This window comes from Chelonia mydas, chromosome 2 (assembly GCF_015237465.2).
Source record: "Chelonia mydas isolate rCheMyd1 chromosome 2, rCheMyd1.pri.v2, whole genome shotgun sequence".
Lineage (NCBI taxonomy): Eukaryota > Metazoa > Chordata > Testudines > Cheloniidae > Chelonia > Chelonia mydas.
In genome coordinates this window covers 253,746,726-253,768,568 of record NC_057850.1, presented here as the reverse complement: position 1 = coordinate 253,768,568, position 21,843 = coordinate 253,746,726, and the positions used below count along the sequence as shown (strand labels likewise).

General features: G+C 46.1%; 1 protein-coding gene across 3 annotated transcripts; it reads right to left on the bottom strand.

The window, feature by feature from the left end:
- Positions 1 to 8,071: 8,071 nt before the first annotated feature.
- On the bottom strand, positions 8,072 to 20,454 carry ACKR2 (atypical chemokine receptor 2). 3 transcript variants are annotated; one of them, XM_027817938.3, is made up of 3 exons: positions 20,386 to 20,454; positions 18,463 to 18,542; positions 8,072 to 12,485 (listed from the first exon to the last, which is right to left on the bottom strand). In XM_027817938.3, exon 3 carries the CDS (start codon positions 12,428 to 12,430, stop codon positions 11,348 to 11,350), a length of 1,083 nt encoding a protein of 360 aa, XP_027673739.1. In that variant the 5' UTR covers positions 12,431 to 12,485; positions 18,463 to 18,542; positions 20,386 to 20,454; the 3' UTR covers positions 8,072 to 11,347. The 3 variants fall into 3 exon arrangements, with proteins under 3 accessions (XP_027673739.1, XP_043397611.1, XP_043397610.1); XM_043541676.1 differs by lacking the exon at positions 18,463 to 18,542 and having other exon boundaries at positions 8,561 to 12,485; positions 20,386 to 20,448; XM_043541675.1 differs by lacking the exons at positions 18,463 to 18,542; positions 20,386 to 20,454 and adding an exon at positions 15,115 to 15,233 and having other exon boundaries at positions 8,561 to 12,485.
- Positions 20,455 to 21,843: the final 1,389 nt, after the last annotated feature.

The following is a 21,843-nucleotide window of genomic DNA, read 5'->3' as shown; positions in this document are numbered from 1 at the left end:
GTCTCCTCTGACATCCCCCTTTACTTGATGCTTTGAGCCCCTGGTGTCACCTGTACTTCCAGGTGTCATTGAGGAGCCAGCAGAACCCCAAATTGAAAACTTCTTAAATGAAAGAATAGGAAAGACAATCACCCCACTTTCCCTTAACACACTATCAGTGCCTCCCTTATGTCCAAACTAAGCTTCTGCTAGCTTGCCTTTATCTAAGTATTGCTCTCCGCCAGGCACTAGGAAAGGAAAGGTGCTGAGCCATTTGGGTTTGATGGAAAAGAGGCACAGAACTGTGTGTGCCCTGTGCACCTTGAGAGAACTACAGCCCACATTGTTTTATTATTTTCCTCAGCATGACATACAGGAGGGGCAATCAAAACCAGCCTGGCAGAACATGCCTGAGAACTGTCTCTGGACAGACAAGCAATTGATCAAAATCACATTCTCTGATCTCTTGGGGCCAAATCCTGTTCTCATTGAGATCAAAAGGAGTTTTGCTATGGAGTTCAATGGGAACAGGCTTTGACATTTGGAGATGAAGGAGCAAAACCACTCAAGCAAAGGCTATGTTGCTTATACCACAGGTATCAAAGGCTGCTGACTCGTGAGAAAGTCAGCAGACATCTGATCTTTATCCATTGCAAGTGAGAAATCAGCAATCAATGAAGCTAGAGCAGTCTCCGTACCATATCCAACCCATAAGTCCACCTGCAAAGGATCAAGAAAATATGAAGGCTCCAGATTACCTTAAAGTCCTCAGTCCCTTGGTTAGAATGCTCCCATTACCATATGTTCATAGGCCAGAGACCGGATCAGGAAAGAGGCCAGATCAGGAAAGAGGCAAAATGGAGATATTTCCAGGGCAGGGCCTTTTAGCGCCAAGTAAAGGGAAATCTGGTTTTACCGTGAAAGACAGCGTTTGGAGTCACATGGGCAAGTTACACGTCCCCACCCATATTCTAGTTAGAATATTCACAAAAAGTCCATTGTGAGCTAAGTGTTCCTTAATGAACCATTCAACTTGACTTGTCCCTTCATGTGCTGGCTAAATAGCGTGTGGGCCTTATGACAGGAGCAAACATGTAGTAAACGTAGCTAATATTCATAACTTCAGATACCAAGAAGAATATACATGCATAGAATAGCATAATCATAAGCACCAGCTATTTCACCTACATGACTATTCCCAAAAGAGATTCTGAAAAATCACACCACATACCTGAGACCCCTATGTGCCAGCACCATGCCCCACTGGAGTTTTGTTATCTGTTATGTAACAACAGAGATGGAGCCAGTGCCATAACTCTGTTTAGTCTAAAAGGGCAAGGTTAATTTTTATCTGTTCAGATGTAACTGCACGCTTAGTCAGTGAGGCATACTGCCTGGCACACATTCAGGTTAATAAAAAGAAAAGGAGTACTTGTGGCACCTTAGAGACTAACCAATTTATTTGAGCATAAGCTTTCGTGAGCTACAGCTCACTTCATTGGATGCATCCGATGAAGTGAGCTGTAGCTCACGAAAGCTCATGCTCAAATAAATTGGTTGGTCTCTAAGGTGCCACAAGTACTCCTTTTCTTTTTGCGAATACAGACTAACATGGCTGCTACTCTGAAACCATTCAGGTTAATGGGTTTCAGTGTTCCTTTGCAGTTACCAGGCTTCTGAACATTAAAAAGTTATGTGCTGAGTGGTTTAAAGCATAACACAGGTTTTTAGATTTGCAAATCTGTGAACCTCTGCCTCTTTTAGATATTATTATTGTTGTTTTTTTTCTGCTGGTCATAATGTGGGAGGGTCTCCTCTCTGCCCTCTGCTCATGAGGTTATGTATGTGTCTTGTAGCACTCTTCTGAACACCAGTTGGAAGGAATTTTTTTTTTTCAGTAAGTGTAAACTGATTCTTTTCTCTTAGAAGGCATGTAATTTTTTTCGGGTTCACACTGATAAGCATAGAAAACATTTGGGGCTGTTAAGTTTCTATGGAATTTGAAGAAAATTTAAGTTCAGCTACTTTTTCCAGTACAGTGATGAAATGTGTTTGTATATACAAATATTGACATGCTTAACTACTCACTTCCCCCCCTCCCTAAATATGTAGTATTTCAGTCTGTTTTTATGGAATATGAGAGTTGGGTGAGGAGCCATTTCAGCATATGTCTGACTTATTAAAAGACACATTTTAAGTAGAACTGTATCCTAAACTGCATTATGATATTGTACCCAAACACTGCATTTCAATGGTGGATTCAACTTCCTTTATAGGAAAAGAACGGAGTCCTGAAACTCTTACCACAAAAGTGGTCCATAGACATGCAAATAGTCCCATTGTCTTCAATGGGATTGATCAAATGATTAAGGGTTTACAGGCTTAGGTTCCAAGTTTGTAAATTGTTCTGGATGAAATGACAGTGCCTAAGCTGTCAGATCAGAAGGAGCTTCATTCAAATAAAGGTGGGCGGATGTGTGATAGGTCTTAGATCTGTTGCTAAGATGGGGAACATATTTTCAGCAAAGTTCTTGACAGGTTCCTGAGGCAGCTGGTTTAAGGCTGTCAGTGTCCAGCATTTTAATCTTCACTTATAGTTCTCTCACCCACAAAGATCGACAATGAGGCATTTGTTTTCTTTGTTTTGCCGCTCCAGTTCCAGTTAACAAAATGCATGTTCGACTAGTTTGGCTGCAAAGAATTCTGTGTACACTGGGGACAACACATGATTCCTGTCAGGCTGCAGAACTGGGCTGACATCAGAATCCAAACATGCTCTGGTCAGTGTAAGCAGAGGCATTCCTCTAATGATTTGGACTTGATGTGATGCAGTATGAATGTCATGGATAATTCAGACCAATGGGGAGAAACAGAATCAAAAACACTGTTTAAACACCTTCTGTCCCCCCCGCCCCTCCCTTCTTGAAGACTCCTGACCAACTTAACAACACAATACATATGCTAACAAACTTTAACCCCTTTATATATATAAACTTTATATGGCTTTACTAGCACAATGCATATGCTAACAAACTTTAACAAAGCCCTTGTTTATATGGCTTTACTAGCACAAGGGCTTTGTTAAAGTTTGTTAGCATATGCATTGTGCTGTTAAAGCCATACAAAGAATGAATGCCATCCCCAGCTGCAAAGTGCAGCCCCACCCCCCTCTTGGGGGAGAGGGGAGCCCCAAATCTTTCCGGTACCCCGTACCCACTAAAAATCTCTTGCCGGTACTGCACACTGGAGACTACTGCCCTACTTGTACTACGGATTGCATGACACAATCTGAGACTCATCGTTGGTTCTTGGAGACCCCAGGGCAATCGTGGAAGGTTGGCAACCCTACCTGCATTGTGTGAATCCTCCCTGGGCCAGAAAAAGGGTTTAAGACTCCCTTTACATTGTTCTGGTCCTTTTACTTAGTGTGAAGTGGGCAGGGTGGGAGTGAGGGTCTCACCCTATGTTTTTAAATATGGACCTAGGTCCGGAGTTGTCAGACTCCCTGGGCTGTCCTGCCCACCCTCTCCATATATAGATGTGAACAGTTTAGGAGAGAGTGAAACCAGTAGCTCATAACAGAGTGGCTCGCTTTCTCCTTCCCTCTCATTGGGCAAACGGATTTCCCTAGGACTGAATGAGGTTTGGCAGTACGCATAAGTGTGGCAAGTTGTGTCCCACCATCCTCACACTGACCTACCTGAAGGCCAGCAGTGGGGCAGCACTGGACATTTACCACTACTTTGTCTAATCTAATTATGTCCCCAGTGCAGGGGTGGAAGAACAGGGGGAGCCAAGGGGCTATGGCCCTCCCACTTTTGAAAGTGGACAGGCCTAGCCCATTCACTTTTCACCAAGGGCCCTGCCCCTCCTCTTCTCCCCCAAGCCCCACCTCCCAGCCAGGCCAGAAGCTGGAGCCTGGCCACGGTAAGAGCGGCTCAGGGAGCCGGGGCAGCTGTGGGGAGCCGCAGACCCTTCACCTGCCTGGGGGAAGGGGCCAGAGAGCAGCCCCCGGCCTGTGGCCCCGCCCCCTGGGCTCCCTGCCCAGAGCAGATGGAGGGTCTGCGTGGGCAGCTGTAAGGAGGCACGTACCCTCCACTTGCCCTGGGTGGGAGACCCAGGGGGGTGGGGACCCGGGCCGGGGGCTGCTCTCGGGGCCCCCCACTCCCCAACAGGCTCTGACTTCCAGCTTGGTTGGGGGCATGGCCTTAGGGGGAAGAGGAGAGATGAAGCAGGGCCATGGGGGGGTGGCCTCATGGTCCCCCCACTTTTATGAAGAGTCCATCACCCCTGCCCCAGTGACCAAGCTTCCACTGTTCTACTCCCTAACAGATTGCCCAGTTGGGGAGTAAGTGTTGAACGTTTCATGCAACGTTTCTATCCCATGCACCGACTGGAGCGCCTACAGAGATGTAGCTTGATTTTCAGAGGTGATTAGCACTGCAGCACCAAGGGGATTGTCTTGTAGGCCTGGGACTTAACTCGCCCTCATACTAAACTAGCCTCAACTAACCTTGGGTGAAACCCAGGGTTTTCACCGCTAAAATTAAGAAAAATGCTCCCCTGCTGCTAAGGAACCCCCACCTCAGGTATGTCCCTAACAAGAGTTATAACACCATGGGTTGTACAGTAGAAACACCCAGGCGCTGGAAGTTTAGGGAGGAAACAGAAAGACCTCAACAAATGGTAAAATAGATAAGCTAAGCTCTGACCAGCGAATGTATGCTGACCATCTGCACTCACAAAGAAGGTCATAAAGAAGTTACAATTTAGGCACGAAAGATAAAATGTAGAAAAGATTTGAGCAGGGAGGAGGAAACATAGGTGCCAGTGCATGATTGGTTAAATGTTGCTACCTAAGGGTATCGAATAATGTGACTGGTTTAGTAAAGTTAAAGGAGGTAGCTAATTTTACCTGTATAATGTAACTAAAAACCAATTCTCTTTGGGGGAACCATCTCCGGACTGCAGCTCAACACCAAGCTGCTAATACTTTGACCCCTCTGCATGACCGTCATGTGCAAGAGGCATCACCGGCACCCCCAGAGGAGTGGATCCGGACTGGCCATCAGGTGACGTTTCTCAGTATATTGGGAGTGGTGAGCATCATAGATTTGCTTGGCGTACATATTCTGTGTTGTGTTGCTAATAAATAGATGTTTAGAGCACAGCCGTGGAAAGCTCTTTCACTGGGAAAAGATCCTGTAGATCCATAGAGCCCTGAGGGAAAGGGCAAGTACTTAAATTGACCAGGTTTTTCCCTGTGCCCCAAGGGTAAGGGTAGATGCTTTACACCCTAAGCCCTCAGTAGGGAAAGGGTGGGGGTACCTAAATTAAGCAGGTCACACCTTGAGCCCTCGATAGGTTATAGGCAGGGTGCCCTAGATTTTAGCGGATAACAGTCCTTATTGATAAAATGCTTCTAACTAGTTCTAAAACCAATCCAGCGAATAGTCTTTTCCCAGCCAGGGGAACCTGGCTCGTTTTTAATTATCTAGTTTCAAGATGGACTTCAGTTAGGACCTGTCCAATCAGAGCTGCAGGTGATCAGCACCTTTTGAAAATCAGACCACCCTAGTTTAACCTTGCACCTGCCAATCCCCCACCCCAGTTAATGTGAATCAGTTAATAGTTAACAGTAGGTATCTTTCTGTCCAAGGCTGTGTCCCTGTTATGGGTAATTACATAGTGGCCTTGGACATGGATCTGGATTGGTAGTCAAGGCCGGTCGCTTTTTATCTCAAAGACCTGTCTCTGTTTCTGCAAATACCTAGGGGAACGTTCTATTTAGAGGCGATGCTGGTGCTACCACATTTTCTGTTCCTTTCTCTGGCTTTAGTAATGGGACTGACCCTGATCCTTTATTGTGAGATGTGACCTTCAGGCGAGGCTATTTTCTTCTCAGGAGGTCACCATTCCCCATGATGACAGAACTGATCTCTCAGCATCTACATGCTCATTTTTTGAAGAACTTCACCCCTTCTCCATTAGTTACAAAGGAACATTTCCAAAGTAAGGCAGAGGGTCGCATGCTTCACTGCCTCTGTCAACAGAGTTCATTGAACACACCGGGGCACCTTGCATTCCTCTGTTCCTACCACTGGCTCCCTGGGTGCCAGACTCCCATCCACATCTATTGCAGGGACGCTCTGCAACTCCCTCACTCCCTTCCTCTGTGTAACTCCTCCCCATTCAGTTCTCCACTCATGCCAAGGACTCTGTGTGACCCCCATTATCCCAAACCAGGGACCCACATTCTTCTCCCATGCCATGGGCTCTGAGTCCCCAATTCCCTCACATCATTCCCCCAAACCAGGGGCTCTGTCTGCCCCCCACTCCCCTCTCACCCCCATGCCCAGGGCACTGCGTGCTCCCATTCCCCCGCACTCCAGAGATTGTGTGCCCCCATTCTCCCCATGCCAGGAGCTCTGTGTGCCCCCCCATTTCCCCCTCATCCCTATGCCAAGGACTGTGTGTCCCCCATACTCCCCTAACCCAATGCCAGAGACTCTGGGTGCCCCCCTTCCTCCCCATACCAGAGGCTCTGTGTGTGCCCCCATTTCCCCTTCATCCCCATGCCAGGGATTCTGTGTGTCCCCATTTTCTCCCCCTCTCCCCATGCCAGGGGCTCTGCATGCCCCATTCCCCTCCCCATTCCCCACCCCATCCCTATGCCAGTGGCTCTGTGTGCCCCCCATTTCCTGCTCACCCCCAGGCCAGGGATTCTGGGTGGCCACATTTCCCTCTCACCATATGTCAGGGTCTTTTTGTGACCCCCCACCCCAGCCAACGCTCACCCCCATGCCAGGGATTCTGTGCCCCCCATTCCTTCCTAACCAGGTGCCTGGAGCTTTGTGTGCCCCCATTCCATCCTCACCTTCATTCCAGGGGTTCTGTGTGTCCCCCAACATTCTCCACCATGCTGGAGACTGTGTATCCTCCAGTCATTCCCTCCCCCTATGCCCGGGGCTCTGTGTCTCCTGTTCCCCCTTCACCCGCTGCCAGGGGCTTTTTTTATCCCCCATTCATCCCTTCCCCACTGTGTCAGGGATTGTGTACCCCCCATGCTCATCTTCCCCCTCACACCCCACCCTTTCTTTCTTTCGGTCTGGGACCATGCTGGAGTCCTAAAGAAAGAAGTGCTGGAACTCATGAAGAGATCCACGTCCGGCCCTGCTCCAGAAGGAGAGATGGTGGCTCGCTAATGAGTCTGGGGTTCCCGGTATGGGTGTGGGGGGATCCTTTCATTGCACCTCTGCAGCAAGCTAACACTTGTCAGAAGAACTGGAACACCATTCCTGCTCCCAGAAAACGAGGCGAACACCGTTCCGGCATGACTACAGCACTGGTCCTTGAGAGAAGTCATTGAGGGCTTCAACATGCTAAACTCTCGTGGGATGATGGGCAGAGCTGAGGTGTGTGTGTGGCGGGGGGGGGGGTGTATTATTCTGGAAGGTGCTAATTGCCACCATCCGCCACTTCTTTGTACTATAGACAATTACAGAGGTGGCTGACCTGCTGAGGCTGCTAACCACAGGCCAGGGGAATCTTTGTGTCCCCCTCTCCTGGTTTTCTGATTGCCATCAAACTCAAGCATGTGCTGCCTGCCCATGTCTAGAACGTTCTCTGCCATTTTGGAATTGATTGGACGTGGTTTTTCAAAGTTACGCTGTTACAGGCAAACAGAGGCATGCCTTCAAGTGGAGTGTAAGGCCTGGCATTGCTTGGGCAATAATTGATACTTAAACAAAACACTGTAACATTCATGTAAGTAGTTTAGTCCATGTTTGTTGTTTTCCCTCCCTCCACTTTTAAGGAGTTCCTTGCTTGCTATTTGTCTTCATCTCTTCCTGGTGTGACTTGGGAGACAGGCCAGTCCTCGCTTACAGATAGCCCCCCAACCTGAAGCAAATACTCACCAGCAACTACGCACCACACAACAAAAACACTAACCCAGGAACCTATCCGTGCAACAAACTCCGTTGCCAGCTCTGTCCACATATCTATTCAGGGGACACCATCATAGGACCTAATCACATTAGCCACCCCATCAGGGGCTCATTCACCTGCACGTCTACCAATGTGATATATGCCAGCAATGCCCCTCTGCCATGTACGTTGGCCAAACCGGACAGTCTCTACGCAAAAGAATAAACGGACACAAATCAGACATCAAGAATTGTAACATTCAAAAACCAGTAGGAGAACACGTCAACGTCCCTGGACAGTCAATAACAGACTTTAAAATGGCCATTCTTCACGGAAAAAAACTTCAAAAACAGACTCCAACAAGAAACTGCAGAACTGGAATTAATTTGCAAACTGGACACCATCAAATTAGGCCTGAATAAAGACCGGGAGTGGATGGGTCACTACAAGAACTAAAAACGAATTTCCCCATGCTAATTTCCCCCTACTGTTACTCACACCTTCTTGTCAACTGTTTGAAATGGGCCACCCTGATTACCACTACAAAAGTGATGTTTTCCTCATGCTGATAATAGCCCACTTTAATTGAATTGTCTCGTTAGAATTGGTAAGGCAACTCCCATCTTTTCATGTACTATGTGTATATATATCTTCCTACTGTATTTTCCACTCCGTGCATCTGATGAAGTGGGTTTTAGCCCACGAAAGCTTATGCCCAAATAAATTTGTTAGTCTCCAAGGTGCCACAAGTACTCCTCGTTGTTAGAGCAAATCTAATGGCAATAAAGCAATTATGGTGATTCCAAAACCCTCACCACCTTTCACTGGATGCATAATAAAAACATCCTTAGGATTTCTGGGACATTGACCTCAAAGATAGAGGCCTCTGCCACTGAAGCCCATTGAAGTTTTGCCACCCACCACAACTAGCATTTATTGCAGTGCTGGCTGACCAGATTTTACCTTAGGACTTCAGTCTCCCTCTTGAAAGGGACATACATATTTAAGAATCACGTGAAGCTTCCATTCCTAAAAAGCTAGAGAGGTTGGGGTGTGTGGGAGCGATTCAGAGGATTGCATAGTCACTGGGCCACTGTCAGTGTGCAGTACGGGTAAGGGAAGGATTTATCATGAAATCCATCAACAGCAGCCACCAAAGGCACTGCATCTGATATTTCTCTAGCTATTGTTACAAGTAGCCACATAATAGAGTGTGATGCATTTGGAAAAACTGAAATCCTAGTGATCAGCAGGGCAGGGGCCTGGTAGACCAGGTGTCACAGGGTTCACTCACTGCTAGTGGCGCCTCCTGCTGGCTGTCCTGGGAATTAGCTCTGCATTGTGCTTCCCTTCTGGCAAGATCTTCTCCTGTACTATCTTGCCCTGCAGCCCCTCGCACACCAGGAACTGCAGTCTCCTCTTCGTGGCTTGGCCCTCGGGCTGGGTCACTAAGATCCTCCCCTTCCAGGGAATTCAGAGTCCTTCCAGACCCACTGGCTGGCTAGCATCTCCAATGCCCTTTCCACTTGCCAGTGACTGCGAGGGGAACACAGGTCCACCCTCTAGCCCGGGTTCCCGCCCAGGAACTCTATAACAAGCAACCACAGTCCCTGCATACTCCTACCTCTTGCGGCTGTTTCCCTGGGCTTCTTCCTACTTATCTGGCTTCCCCCCTCTCTGGGTTTGCCACCTCCCTCCACTCAGGGAATGACTGCAGTCTACTTCCCTGCAGCCTTTCCCAGCAATCACTACCTATCTGTAGCCAGCCACCTGGCTTGATATAGGCCTCGCCTGTTCCTTCACAGATAAACCTGTTCCTCTCATCAGGGTTTTCCTTTCAGTATTCAATCTACTAGGTTAATTGGCCCACTTGCCCTCCATTAACCACTTCCACTCTTGTGCGGGGTGGGGTGGACAGCCCATTACACCAGGTTTCACTGTATTTGACATCTAAATTGTACGTAATCCAGATCTCTCTGTGTGTATGTGTTTGTGTACGCCCTCGCTGATAATACTTAGAACTCAGTTTGCTCAGTGCAGTGGGTCTGTGGTTGTCCCTCCCCGCTCGGCCTCACTATGTAACATAGTAAGCAGTCATTAAGAAGGTTAGGTCTCTGACCCTGTGGTCAGGACAGAACAGCACACAGTCTATTGCCCAGCCTCCTGGCTGAGGCAGATAGCAATCTACAATCTATTGCCTTGACCCTCTGGCCAGGGAGAGTAAAGAGCAGCTTTTAGCTAAATCCTTCAAGCTGGAGCAGACAGCAGACGTAGTCTGGGGCTCTACTCCTCTGGGCAGGGCAGAGCCACAGGCCTTCTGGCCTGGGGTGAATAGACCCCCCACCTCAGGGGTGGGGTTGGCAGCAGGGGGAAGGAGGACCCAGGCCCCTCTACTCTACCAGGTCCCAGCCCAGAGCCCGAACAGTCGTGGGTGGTCCCACCACTGGGTCAGCAGGGAAGTCACCGAAACATGCTGACTCATTTACTGGCCACATAACTGGGCTAATGTCTGGTTCCCCTCAGCTACTTCCAACCACCCTTCCTTGGTGTGGCTCCTTCATCCATAGGTCTTCAGTCTCCTCGGGGTAAATGCATGGGACCCCTGTCCACCAACTCCTCTCCCCAGCTGGTCTCTTCCTGGGGCACTGCACAGCTCGGTCTCTGGTCCAGAGTTCCACAGCAAGGTAGAGATGTCTGGCTCCAATCCAACTTAGCTGGAAGGCCTTCCTTTTATACTTCCTGTCCTGCCCCTCCACTTCCAGCACAGGGACAGGGCTAGCTTGGTTCTGCCCAGTCAGGAGATGTGGAGTGTTTCCTCCCTGTCAGGCTTGGAGGGAGGCCACTCTGCCTCACACACTCAGTTTGCGCCACAGCCCAGATTCTCCAAGATATTTAGGTGCCTAACTTTCATTTATTTCAATAGGAGTTAGGAGCCCAAAGACTCTGGAAGTCCAGATCTGGGCCCACATGCTTTACAAACATCAGACAAATTTTAGCTGCCAGTTACACCAGTATAAATCCAGAGTAATCCCTTTGTAACTCTAGTTGCACGGCCAAATTCCATTCTGTTGGAGTATCCTCATTGTGACTGATTACAGGGACAGATTCTGCTCTCAGACACACCGGTGTAAATGCAAAAATGATTCCCAACTTCAGTGGGATTACTCCATATTTACACCATTCTAGAAAAATCCTCCCAACAAATTATTACCATCCCCATGAGTTCACAGATAGGGAAACTGAGGCAGAGGCAGGTTGTGATTTGCCCAAAACAACTGATCCCAGTGCTAGAGCTGGGATTAATACTTGGTCCTTCGTGATTCCCAGGTCTGTGCTCCAACCGCTTATGCATACATCACTCCAGAATGAGTTCCACGCCAGAAACAGTACAATATGTGATAATAAAACATGTACAGCAATGAAATTCTCTAAATATTCATTACACATTTGTGATGCTTGTCATTTCTACTTGGTCGGTGCACCTACTAGAAGAACGACTTGTCTCGGACACCTGGAGAACAAAGAAATCCTGCCTCCTGAATATGGCCCCAAAAATCTTCTTTAAGTGTAACCTGAACCGTTTGTTCACAAAAGCATACAGCAAGGGGTTGAGGCAACAATGAATAAAGGCAACGCTCTCAGTCACTTGCATAGCGTAGTCCAAGTGCTTGCTAGTTTCACAACCCTTAATCACATGGAGGTTTTGCAACAAATGCAGAAAGAGGGTAACGTTGTACGGGAACCATAGCACAAAGAAAACTACCACCAAAAGAACGACCAGGCGGAGAGCTCTCTTCTTGCCAGGAGACATTAACGCAGTGAGGACACAAGCTACGCGGGAGTAGAAGAACACCATGCAAAGGAATGGAAGGAAGAAGCCTAGCAGGATCTGCTGGAATTGAAAGAGAAGCTGCCAGATGGAGTTGTGCAGACCATAGTTGAGGTGGCAAACTCGTCTCCCGTTGTGGAGATCCTGCACCTGCATGAAGATAAAGTCAGGAATAGACAGCACTATGGAAATAACCCACACTACTGAAGAGACAAGGAAGCTCTTTCTTGGGGCCCTTAAGTTTTTATTGGACCAACCATGAACAATCTCCAGGTATTTGTCCAGACTCATGCAGCTGACAAAGAAGATGCCACTGTAGAAGTTGGTGGTGTAGATGACACTTATGATCTTGCAGAAGGCATTCCCAAACACCCACTGAGACGCTGCGTACATGGCCCAGAAGGGAAGGGTTACCACGAAAAGAAGGTCTGAAATGGTGAGATTCAGCAGATACACCTCGGTCATTTTCTTGTTCTTGGTATATTTGATCAAGATGGCAAAGAGTAGACAGTTCCCAGCCAATCCAAGCAGAAACACTGTTGTATAGAGCACTGGCAGGAACACCTTGCCAAACGCCTTGACATTTTCCTTTGTGCAAAGCAAAAACTGGATGTAATCCTCCTCCTCTAAGTATTGGTACTCGTAGTCAGTCAGGTTGGCTGGGTTATCTGTGGTATGCGGCATGGTAGACATTGGTACTGTTGCCACCCTTGGTGGTAAACTTTTCAAGAGACCCCTCTGTTACATTCTGCAATAAAAAAGTAAAGAGGACCAATAGTGCATTTCAAAAGACATTTTGATCTACATACGAAAAGTGAGGTTTGCATGCTAAGTAAGTTATTATGGAGATTTCTACCTCCACTTCATAGGTTTGAATCCATCCCAGGTTGACAGTGACTGACCCTCTGCCAGCTGTTTAGTGGCCTATGTTTGGTGACCTCAGCCCAGTCCCTGGTGGAGATGCCTACATCACCGGTCTCTGCACAAGGTGTCAAAAATTCAAGAGCTCTGGAGACAAAACTATACTCTTGCCTCTTTGGAGTGGAGCCCTCAGATCAGGTCTGAGGAACACTGAGGCAGTGTGGGATGCCTGCTGCTCTCCATGCTGTACCTGAGAAGTACATGAGGCCTTATAAAAAGAGAGGATGACAGATGACAGGAACGCTATGGCTTCACTACAAAAAGAGGTGTGATTTTACGTCAAGATAGCTATCTTGATGTAAAATCCTCATGCAGCCAAGACACAGGTAGTTTTTAGTCCTTGATGAAGCTAGTCAAGATCAACACCGTTGTTATGATTTGGGGGATCTGTCTGTACAGTGTATGAATTCTGTTTGAGATGATTAACTCTGTATATATGACCACATGAGATTGCAAACTCCATTTTGATTGTAAGGCTGGTCTTCACTTTTCTACTGTCTTTTAACCTCCATCTAGAACTAGGATTCAAGTGGGGTGTTGGCACATGGATAACAAAAGAGGGTTCTTGACTTAAAGAGCTCTCCCGCTGAAATAGAATAGTTCTGAACGACAGACTGGCTTCCCACCAGGAGAAATGGTTAATCAAGGGGGAGGTCACCTTGGCACTAAGTCACCTGACAGGGGTCTGTGGTCACCTTTTGAGGCTAATGATACAGGGACAAGAAGGTTATAAAAAGAGAGGCGCTGAGCTATTTGGGGCCAGATCAAGATGATGGAGAAGCAACCCAGCATGGAGGAGCCTATGAAGCAGGGGACCGTGCCTGAACACAGATGGTCCTCCAAGGACTCCCAAGGGAAGGGTGAGCTAATGAGGGGCATTGTGCTTGGGATGTTTGTTATGATCTAAATGATCTGTACTCTCTTCTGCTTTATCTGTTAAGTGAAAGGGTGATGGTGTTAGAATGTAGGCAAAGTGTCTCACTGTGTTCTGTGCTCTATGGTACCATGTGCACCCTTGAAGAGGTAAACCAGATGGCTCAAAACTTCTGGTGGGAGTCTGGGAGAGGGTGTGTTTAAGCTACGGGTCAGTCTGGAGGAGTCAGCACTGAGCCCAGGAGCTAGGCAACTAGAATTGGGGTGTAGCTCTCAGGAGCGTTGCCAGACAAAGGGTCTGCACCTGGATAGTATGCCTGGGAACCCCCCAAAATGGGGCGGTAGATGGTCTCTGTTCAGGCTCCAGAAGCTTAAGACACAGTGGACACATCAGCTGGGTTCCCTCACAACAGTCTGGTGAGTGACCATGGGATGGTGCTCAACTGGGACCTGTGAGACCTATACCCACACCTGGGGTGGACCTCGCCGATCTACGATGAGGTAAAAATGGCAGTGCCCTGTCTCCTCCAGGATCTTACGTGGAGATAACTACCTCTTTTTTGGAGTGAAGACTAAGGCTATGTCTACGCTTGCAGAGTTTTTGCGCTGTCAGTTTCAACGGTGACAGTGAACCGGTGAAAGAAAAGCGCTGGTTTGTGTACTCACTTTCACAGGCGAGTGTTTACATTTGCAGCACTTCCATTGCTGAAGAGAGCAGCGCCATGAGGGCAGCTATCCCACAGCGCAGCTCTGTCCATTTTGATGGTGGGCCTTGTGGGAAGAGGGCCAGGGGAGGATCGCGGAGCATCCTGGGTCCCTGCACAGCCTCCTCTCCCTAAACACTGATTAGCTCCAGTAGTTCAGCATTGCTCCAAGCAGGGGATCATCTGCTCCATGGAGCAAGCATTGTCACCTGGCCAGATAAGTGAGCACTTGCCAAGAAAACAGGAAGGGGAGTTTCCAAAGTTCCCCGGGACTTTATAGGGGGAGGGGGTGGATGTCTGTTTACCTAGCATCACAATAGCGGAGCTGCTGGCCAGAGTCATTGCCTAAGTGCCCTGGGATATCCTGCAGAGGCTAAAAGCTCTGTAAACAGGAAAAACAGGTCTGCACATCACCGCAAAAAAAAAGCTGTACGCCTCTCGTGGAGGTGGTTTTCTTTGAGGTGAAACTTCTGAGTTTCACTACAAAAAGTCATTGGCAAGTGTGGTTTTTGCACACACACACACAAAAAGGACATTTTCCACTTTAAATGGCAAGTGTAGACATGCCCCAAGGCCTTTTTGCGCAGGAACAGGTATTGACGCTAAGCAAAACCAGCGCAGGTTAAAATTAGCAGGTCAAGTAACCTGTGTGTGACCCTGAGAGGCATGTTGAGAGGCATTGCAATTGTAATCAGGACAGTTCACTTGTGCCTGGGCATCAGAGATTCTAAAAGAGGTTCCTAGGCTAGGCCTATTCATATGTGTTGATAAGAAATCAAGGAAGATACTGTGTGTATGTTTATGTCTGTCTATATCCTGCAACTCTAATTAACTTTAAAATCAAAGGTGTATATACTGCATGAATCTAATGAATATTACCTATATATCTGCAATGACTGGGAGTGATCAGCAGCAGAAAACTGGAGCTTTTTACAGTCATCAACAGCCTCACTAGAATCTGATGTGCAATCTGTCCCCCCAAATCCTGACAGCTCCGGAAAACCAGGTCTGTCCAGATCAACAGGCATGGGAAAGAGAAAAACATACAGTGTAGCGTTAGTACTTTTTGTAAGTGGCAACAGTTACATAATCAGGAACTAATGAATCCCCACCTAAAACTAGGGCAAGGAAAGAGCAATATTATATTGTCTGCAGCCTTAGTGTATAGCCTGACAGAAAAGAGACAGTGAATTCCATAGGCAAAAGGTAACGATTTTCTCAGATCCAAGAAACAAGAAAAGAATTGGAGGACGTTAGAAATTATGTGGTGGAAAATAACTCTCCAAATGTCAGTGCTCTGAGTGCAAGCACTGCATAGAATTAAATTAGATAGTAAGTAATCACAAAAAAAACCCCTACAAATTGATTGTCATAAAGAAACAGACGATGGAAAATAATAAAAGGTAAATGTCTAACAGCATGTATATGTTTCTGAATACCACAAGCTTCGTGGGATCACCAATAGAATTATACAAATTTACAAATTATCAAAGCTGCAAGATCAGACAATACAAATCCAGTCAATCCTACATAGCCATAATATGTTAGGGTGGGGATAATAGTAATAAAATGGGGGAATACATACATATTTGTTAGTAATTTTGAAGACCGAGAGTTTGTGTTTAAATCATTACCCTATTCTCTCTCCCAATACCCATCTGCTTCTGTCATCCACCTGTTGCAAGGCAAAGCGTTTCAAAGGGGATTAGTGATTACAGGGCCTTACTTTCTGAGGCTGGGATTTTCAAAGTTGTCCAATGGAGTTATATACTCGGAGCCCAATAAATGTCAATGGGAGTTGGACACCTTAACTTCCTGGGACTCCTTTGAACATGCCAACCTGAGTATCCAATTTGAATCACTATAAAGAGATCTCTTTTTCGCTGCTACTTTGCGGGGGTCCATAGTGAGTCCTGTCAGGGAAATGACACTACCCAGGAACATAAGAACCTAAGAATGGTCATACTGGGTCAGACCAATGGTCCATCTAGCCCAGTATCATGTCTTCTGATAGTGGCCAATGCCAGATGTTTCAGAGGGAATGAACAGAACAGGCAATCATTGAGTGACCCATGCCCTGTCATCCACTCCCGGCTTCTGGCAGTCAGAGGCTAGGGAATCCCAGAACACGGTTGTATCCCTAACCATCTTGGCTTGTAACCATTGATGGACCTATCCTCCATGAACATATCGAGTTCTTTAAACCGTTATACTTTTGGCCATCACAACATCCCCGGCAAAGAGTTCCACAGATTGACTGTGTGTTGTGTGAAGAAATACTTCCTTTTGTTTGTTTTAAACTTGCTGCCTATTAATTTCAGTGGGTGACTGTGATTCTTCTGTTATGTGAAAAGTAACTAAGATTTCCCTATTCACTTTCTCCACACCATTCATGAGTGTACAGCCCTCTATCATATTCCTCAATCAGATGTCTCTTTTCCAAGCTGAAATGGCCCCATATTTTTAATCTCTCCTCATATGGAAGCTGTTCTATACCCTTAATCATTTTTGTTGCCATTCTCTGTACCTTCTCCAATTCTAATATATCTTTCTTGAGCTGGAACAACCAGAACTGCATTCAGTATTCAAGATGTGGGCGTACCATGGATTTATATAGTGTCATTATGATAATTTCTGTCTTATTATTTATCTCTTCCCTCACGGTTCCTAACATTCTGTTAGCTTTTTGACTGCTGCTACACACTGAGCAGATATTTTCAGAAAACTATCCATGATGACTCCAAGATCTCTTTCTTGAGGAGTAACAGCTAATTTAGAACCCATTGTTTTGTATGTATAGTTGGGATTATGTTTTCCATTACTTTGCATTTATCAACATTGAATTTCATCTGTGTTTTGTTGTCCAGTCACCCAGTTTTGTGAGGTCCCTTTGTAACTCTTCACAGTCTGCTTTGGACTTAACTATCTTGAGTAATTTAGTATCATCGGCAAATTTTGCCACCTCACTGTTTACCCCATTTTCTAGATCATTTATGAATATTTTGAACAGCGCTGGTCCCAGTAGACATCCCTGGGGGTCACCACTATTTACCTCTCTCCATTCTGAAAAATGACCATTTATTCCTACCCTTTATTTCCTATCTTATAACCAGTTACTGATCCATGAGAGGACCTTCCCTCTTATCTCATGACTGCTTACTTTGCATAAGAGCCTTTGATAAGGGACCTTGTCAAAGGCTTTCTGAAAGTCCAAATATACTATATCTACTAGATCACCATTGTCCATGTTTGTCGACCCCCTCAAAGAAGTCTAATAGATTGGTGAGGCATGATTTCCTTTTACCAAAGCCGCGTTGACTCTTCCCCAACAAATCGTGTTCATCTGTGTCTGATAATTCTGTTCTTTACTATAGTTTCAACCAATTTGCCTTGTACTGAAATCAGGCTTACCAGCCTGTAGTTGCCAGGAGCCTTTGTTAAAAATTGGTGTCCCATTAGCTATCCTCCAATCATCTGGCACATAAGCTGATTTATCGGGACCGATTGTGCATGCTGCTTCCCAGAGAAGGTTTTGATCCTTCCAGGACTGTCATACCCTCATCCACATACTGCCATTCTTTACTCTGTGTGTGGCTAAAACGACGAGATTAAGGGAGAGAAGAGGCTGTAGTTATCCCAGGACCTGATCCAAAGCCCCTTCAAATCAGTGGAGAGACCCCCATTGACATCTGAGCTTTGGTTCAGGCCCTAAGTGAAATGGGCCAGGAGGCCTCGTGCTCACTGCTACATGCTTTGGGGTATGTCTACATTGCATTCAGGAGGGGTGCCTGCAGGATGTGTAGGCAGCCGTGGGCTAGCTTTGATCAAGTAGCTTGCCAAAAACAGCAGTGTAACTCACAGTGGCACAGGCTAACTGCCCAAGCAGGTACCCTCCACCCCCACAGGGTCCCAGAGCTCCGGTCCAGCCCAAGCCCAAACATTACACAGCAATTTTTCAGCCCTAGAGCCCGAGTCCTGTGAGCCCAAGTCAGCTCACCTAGGCCAGCTGTGGGTTTTTTTATTCCCATGTCGATGTATGGTAAGACTCTAGGATCTGGTCCAAAGCCCACTGAAGTCAGTGGAAAGATTCCCATTAACGTCAGTGAGCTTTGGATCAGGCTCCAGTATAGCTAGTAAACCATCTAATACAAAAGAAGAAAAGGAAACACCTCAAATCCCTTATGGAAATTTTTTTCAGAGGTTCAAATTTAAATGAAATTAACTTACAAATGCTTTCTCCTGATCCTCTCCTGTTACAGTCCAGCCATCTGACTCTGCTGCAGCAGCTTCTCCGCTGATGGCTTTGACTGCGAACAGATAAGGGAAGGAAATAGGACAGGAAAATGAGTGCTTGGATTTTTTTTTTTTTTTGGCCTTTTATCTTATTTGCATAGAGCAGATCAAAGTGACCTAATCATAATTCATAGAATTTAAGGCCAGAACGGACCATGAGGCTCATCTAGTCCAACTTCATACATAACATGGTCCACACCCAATAACATCTGCACCAAGCCCATAACTTCTGGTTGACCTATTGCCGTTTTTAGAAAGTCGTCCAGTTTTGATTTAAAGAGTGCATGTGATGGAGAATCCACTACATCCTGCGTTTCACTAGTTAATTACCTTCACCGTTAAAAATGGATACCTTATTTCTAATCTAATCTAATCTGAATTTGTCTAGTTTCAACTTCAAACCACTGGATCTCATAATGCCTTTTTCTGCTAGATTAAAGAGCTGTACTGTCAGAAATCTCTTCCCCATCTAAGTACTTGTAGACCATGATCAAGTCATCTCTCGATCTCTTTGATGAACTAAATCGATAGAGCTTCTTTAGTCTCTCACTATAAGGCATATTTTCCAGATCCCAAAAATAGTATAATCTCTATAGTATTCATTACCATGTATTTTTTGACAGGTTTCCATGCCCCATTTAGGGTTTAGGTCTGCCCTCTGTCCCCGTTTCCGCTGGCGTCAAAGTTTGGTGCTGTCGGCCATTTTGAAAAATGTTATGTTTGAATAGGGGGAATGTTGCCTGCTGGTCATCTTAGGAATTAGCTCTTGTCCAGCCTGGAGCGCCCTCTGCAGGCCAGTGTCTCACCTGCCTTAGGGACCCATGTCCCTCCCAGACCCTGGTGCCCCTTTACCTCAGGGCTCTGCCCCAGCAGTACCCCCTTACTCTGGGTCTCCCCTCCTAGCGGAACCCCCAACCCTCTAAACCCACCTTGCTTCAGTGGCTACTGCCAGTCATCATCTAGCCCCCTCTCACTGGGGCAGACTGCAGTCTGTAAAGGCCACTCATCATTGGCAAGGGAGTCAGACCAGCTGCCTCCGCCTAACCCCGGGCTACATGTCTGCAACCCCTGTAGCTGCTTTGGCCTTTGGCAAGGCCCGCAGCCTCGGATTTGCCCAGCTGGAGCTCTCCAGCTCCTCTTGCCTTTCCCCAGCACTGCTCTACTCCCAGTACCCTGAGCTCCCAGGCAGCCAGGTCCTTCTCTCTCCACAGCTAAAACGATGAGATTAAGGGAGAGAAGAGGCTGTAGTTATCCCAGGGCCTGATCCAAAGCCCCTTCAAATCAGTGGAGAGACCCCCGTTACATCTGAGCTTTGGTTCAGGCCCTAAGTGAAATGGGCCAGGAGGCCTCATGTAGAGGTACCGTGCTCACTGCTACATGCTTTGGGGTATGTCTACATTGCATTCAGGAGGGGTGCCTGCAGGATGTGTAGGCAGCCGTGGGCTAGCTTTGATCAAGTAGCTTGCCAAAAACAGCAGTGTAACTCACAGTGGCACAGGCTAACTGCCCAAGCAAGTACCCTCCACCCCCACAGGGTCCCAGAGCTCCGGCTCCAGCCCAAGCCCAAACATTACACAGCAATTTTTCAGCCCTAGAGCCCGAGTCCTGTGAGCCCAAGTCAGCTCACCTAGGCCAGCTGTGGGTTTTTTTATTCCCATGTCGATGTATGGTAAGAATCTAGGATCTGGTTCAAAGCCCACTGAAGTCAGTGGAAAGATTCCCATTAACGTCAGTGAGCTTTGGATCAGGCTCCAGTATAGCTAGTAAACCATCTAATACAAAAGAAGAAAAGGAAACACCTCAAATCCCTTATGGAAATTTTTTCAGAGGTTCAAATTTAAAATGAAATTAACTTACAAATGCTTTCTCCTGATCCTCTCCTGTTACAGTCCAGCCATCTGACTCTGCTGTAGCAACTTCTCCACTGATTGCTTTATCTGCTAACAGATAAGGGAAGGAAATAGGACAGGAAAAAGAGTGCTTGGATTTTTTTTTTATTTTTTTTTGGTCTGTTTTCTTATTTGCATAGAGCAGAGCAAAGTGACCTAATCATAATTCATAAAATTTAAGGCCAGAACGGACCATGAGGCTCATCTAATCCAACTTCATACATAACATGGTCCACACCCAATAACATAGCCATAACTTCTGGTTGACCTATTGCCGTTTTTAGAAAGTCGTCCAGTTTTGATTTAAAGAGTGCAACTGATGGAGAATCCACTACATCCCGCATTTCACTAGTTAATTACCTTCACCGTTAAAAATGGATACCTTATTTCTAATCTAATCTAATCTGAATTTGTCTAGTTTCAACTTCAAACCACTGGATCTCATAATGCCTTTTTCTGCTAGATTAAAGAGCTGTACTGTCAGAAATCTCTTCCCCATCTAAGTACTTGTAGACCATGATCAAGTCATCTCTCGATCTCTTTGATGAACTAAATCGATAGAGCTTCTATAGTCTCTCACCATAAGGCATATTTTCCAGATCCGGAAGCATTCTTGGAGCTCTATTGGAACTTTTTCAATTGGTTATCTGCCATTTCGGTCATTGCTTTCCAGGATACAGTGCCCTGTCTTATAAATGTAACTTACATTCTTTGTTCCTGAATGTACGACTTTTCATTTGGCTGTGTGAAAACATTTTGTGCAAATGAGCCCACTTTGCCAAGCAATCCAGGTTAATCTATATAACTGACCTGTCTCCATTATTTTACCAGGAATTATTTCATATTTTCTTCATTGACACAGATATTGAATAGCATTGAGCCAAGAACAGATCTCTGCACAGCACCACTAGAAACACCCTTATTTGGAGGATTATTTCCCCATTGGCAGTTAATGTCTGCAGTGTATCAGTTAATCATCTTTCAGTCCATTTAATATGGTCTATATTGATTTTGGATAGTGCTAAAAATTTTTATCAGAATGTTATTTGGGACTAAGTGAAATGCCTTACAGAAATCTAAGTATGCTATTCGTGGTTACTTTTTTCAACCAAAACTGTAATCTCATCAAAAAACACTATTATACTTGTTTGGCAAGACCTATTTTCCATAAAACCATGTTGACTGGCATTAATTATGCTACCATCCTTGAATTCTTTGCTGATCAAAATCCATATCAACCTTTCCATGATTTTGCCCAGGCTCAGTGTTAGGCTCAGTGGTCTATAGTTTCCCAGGTCATCCCATTTACTTGTTTTTAAATATTAGTACAACATTTGCTTTTTCTCAGTTCTCTTGAACTTCCTCAGTGTTCTAAGATTTGTTAAATGTCAACATTAATGGTTAGTGAGATCCTCAGCCAATTCTT

Bases quoted from the DNA above. Each gene is read 5' to 3' on its own strand.
- ACKR2 (XM_027817938.3), bottom strand. From the start codon at position 12,430: ATGTCTACCATGCCGCATACCACAGATAACCCAGCCAACCTGACTGAC.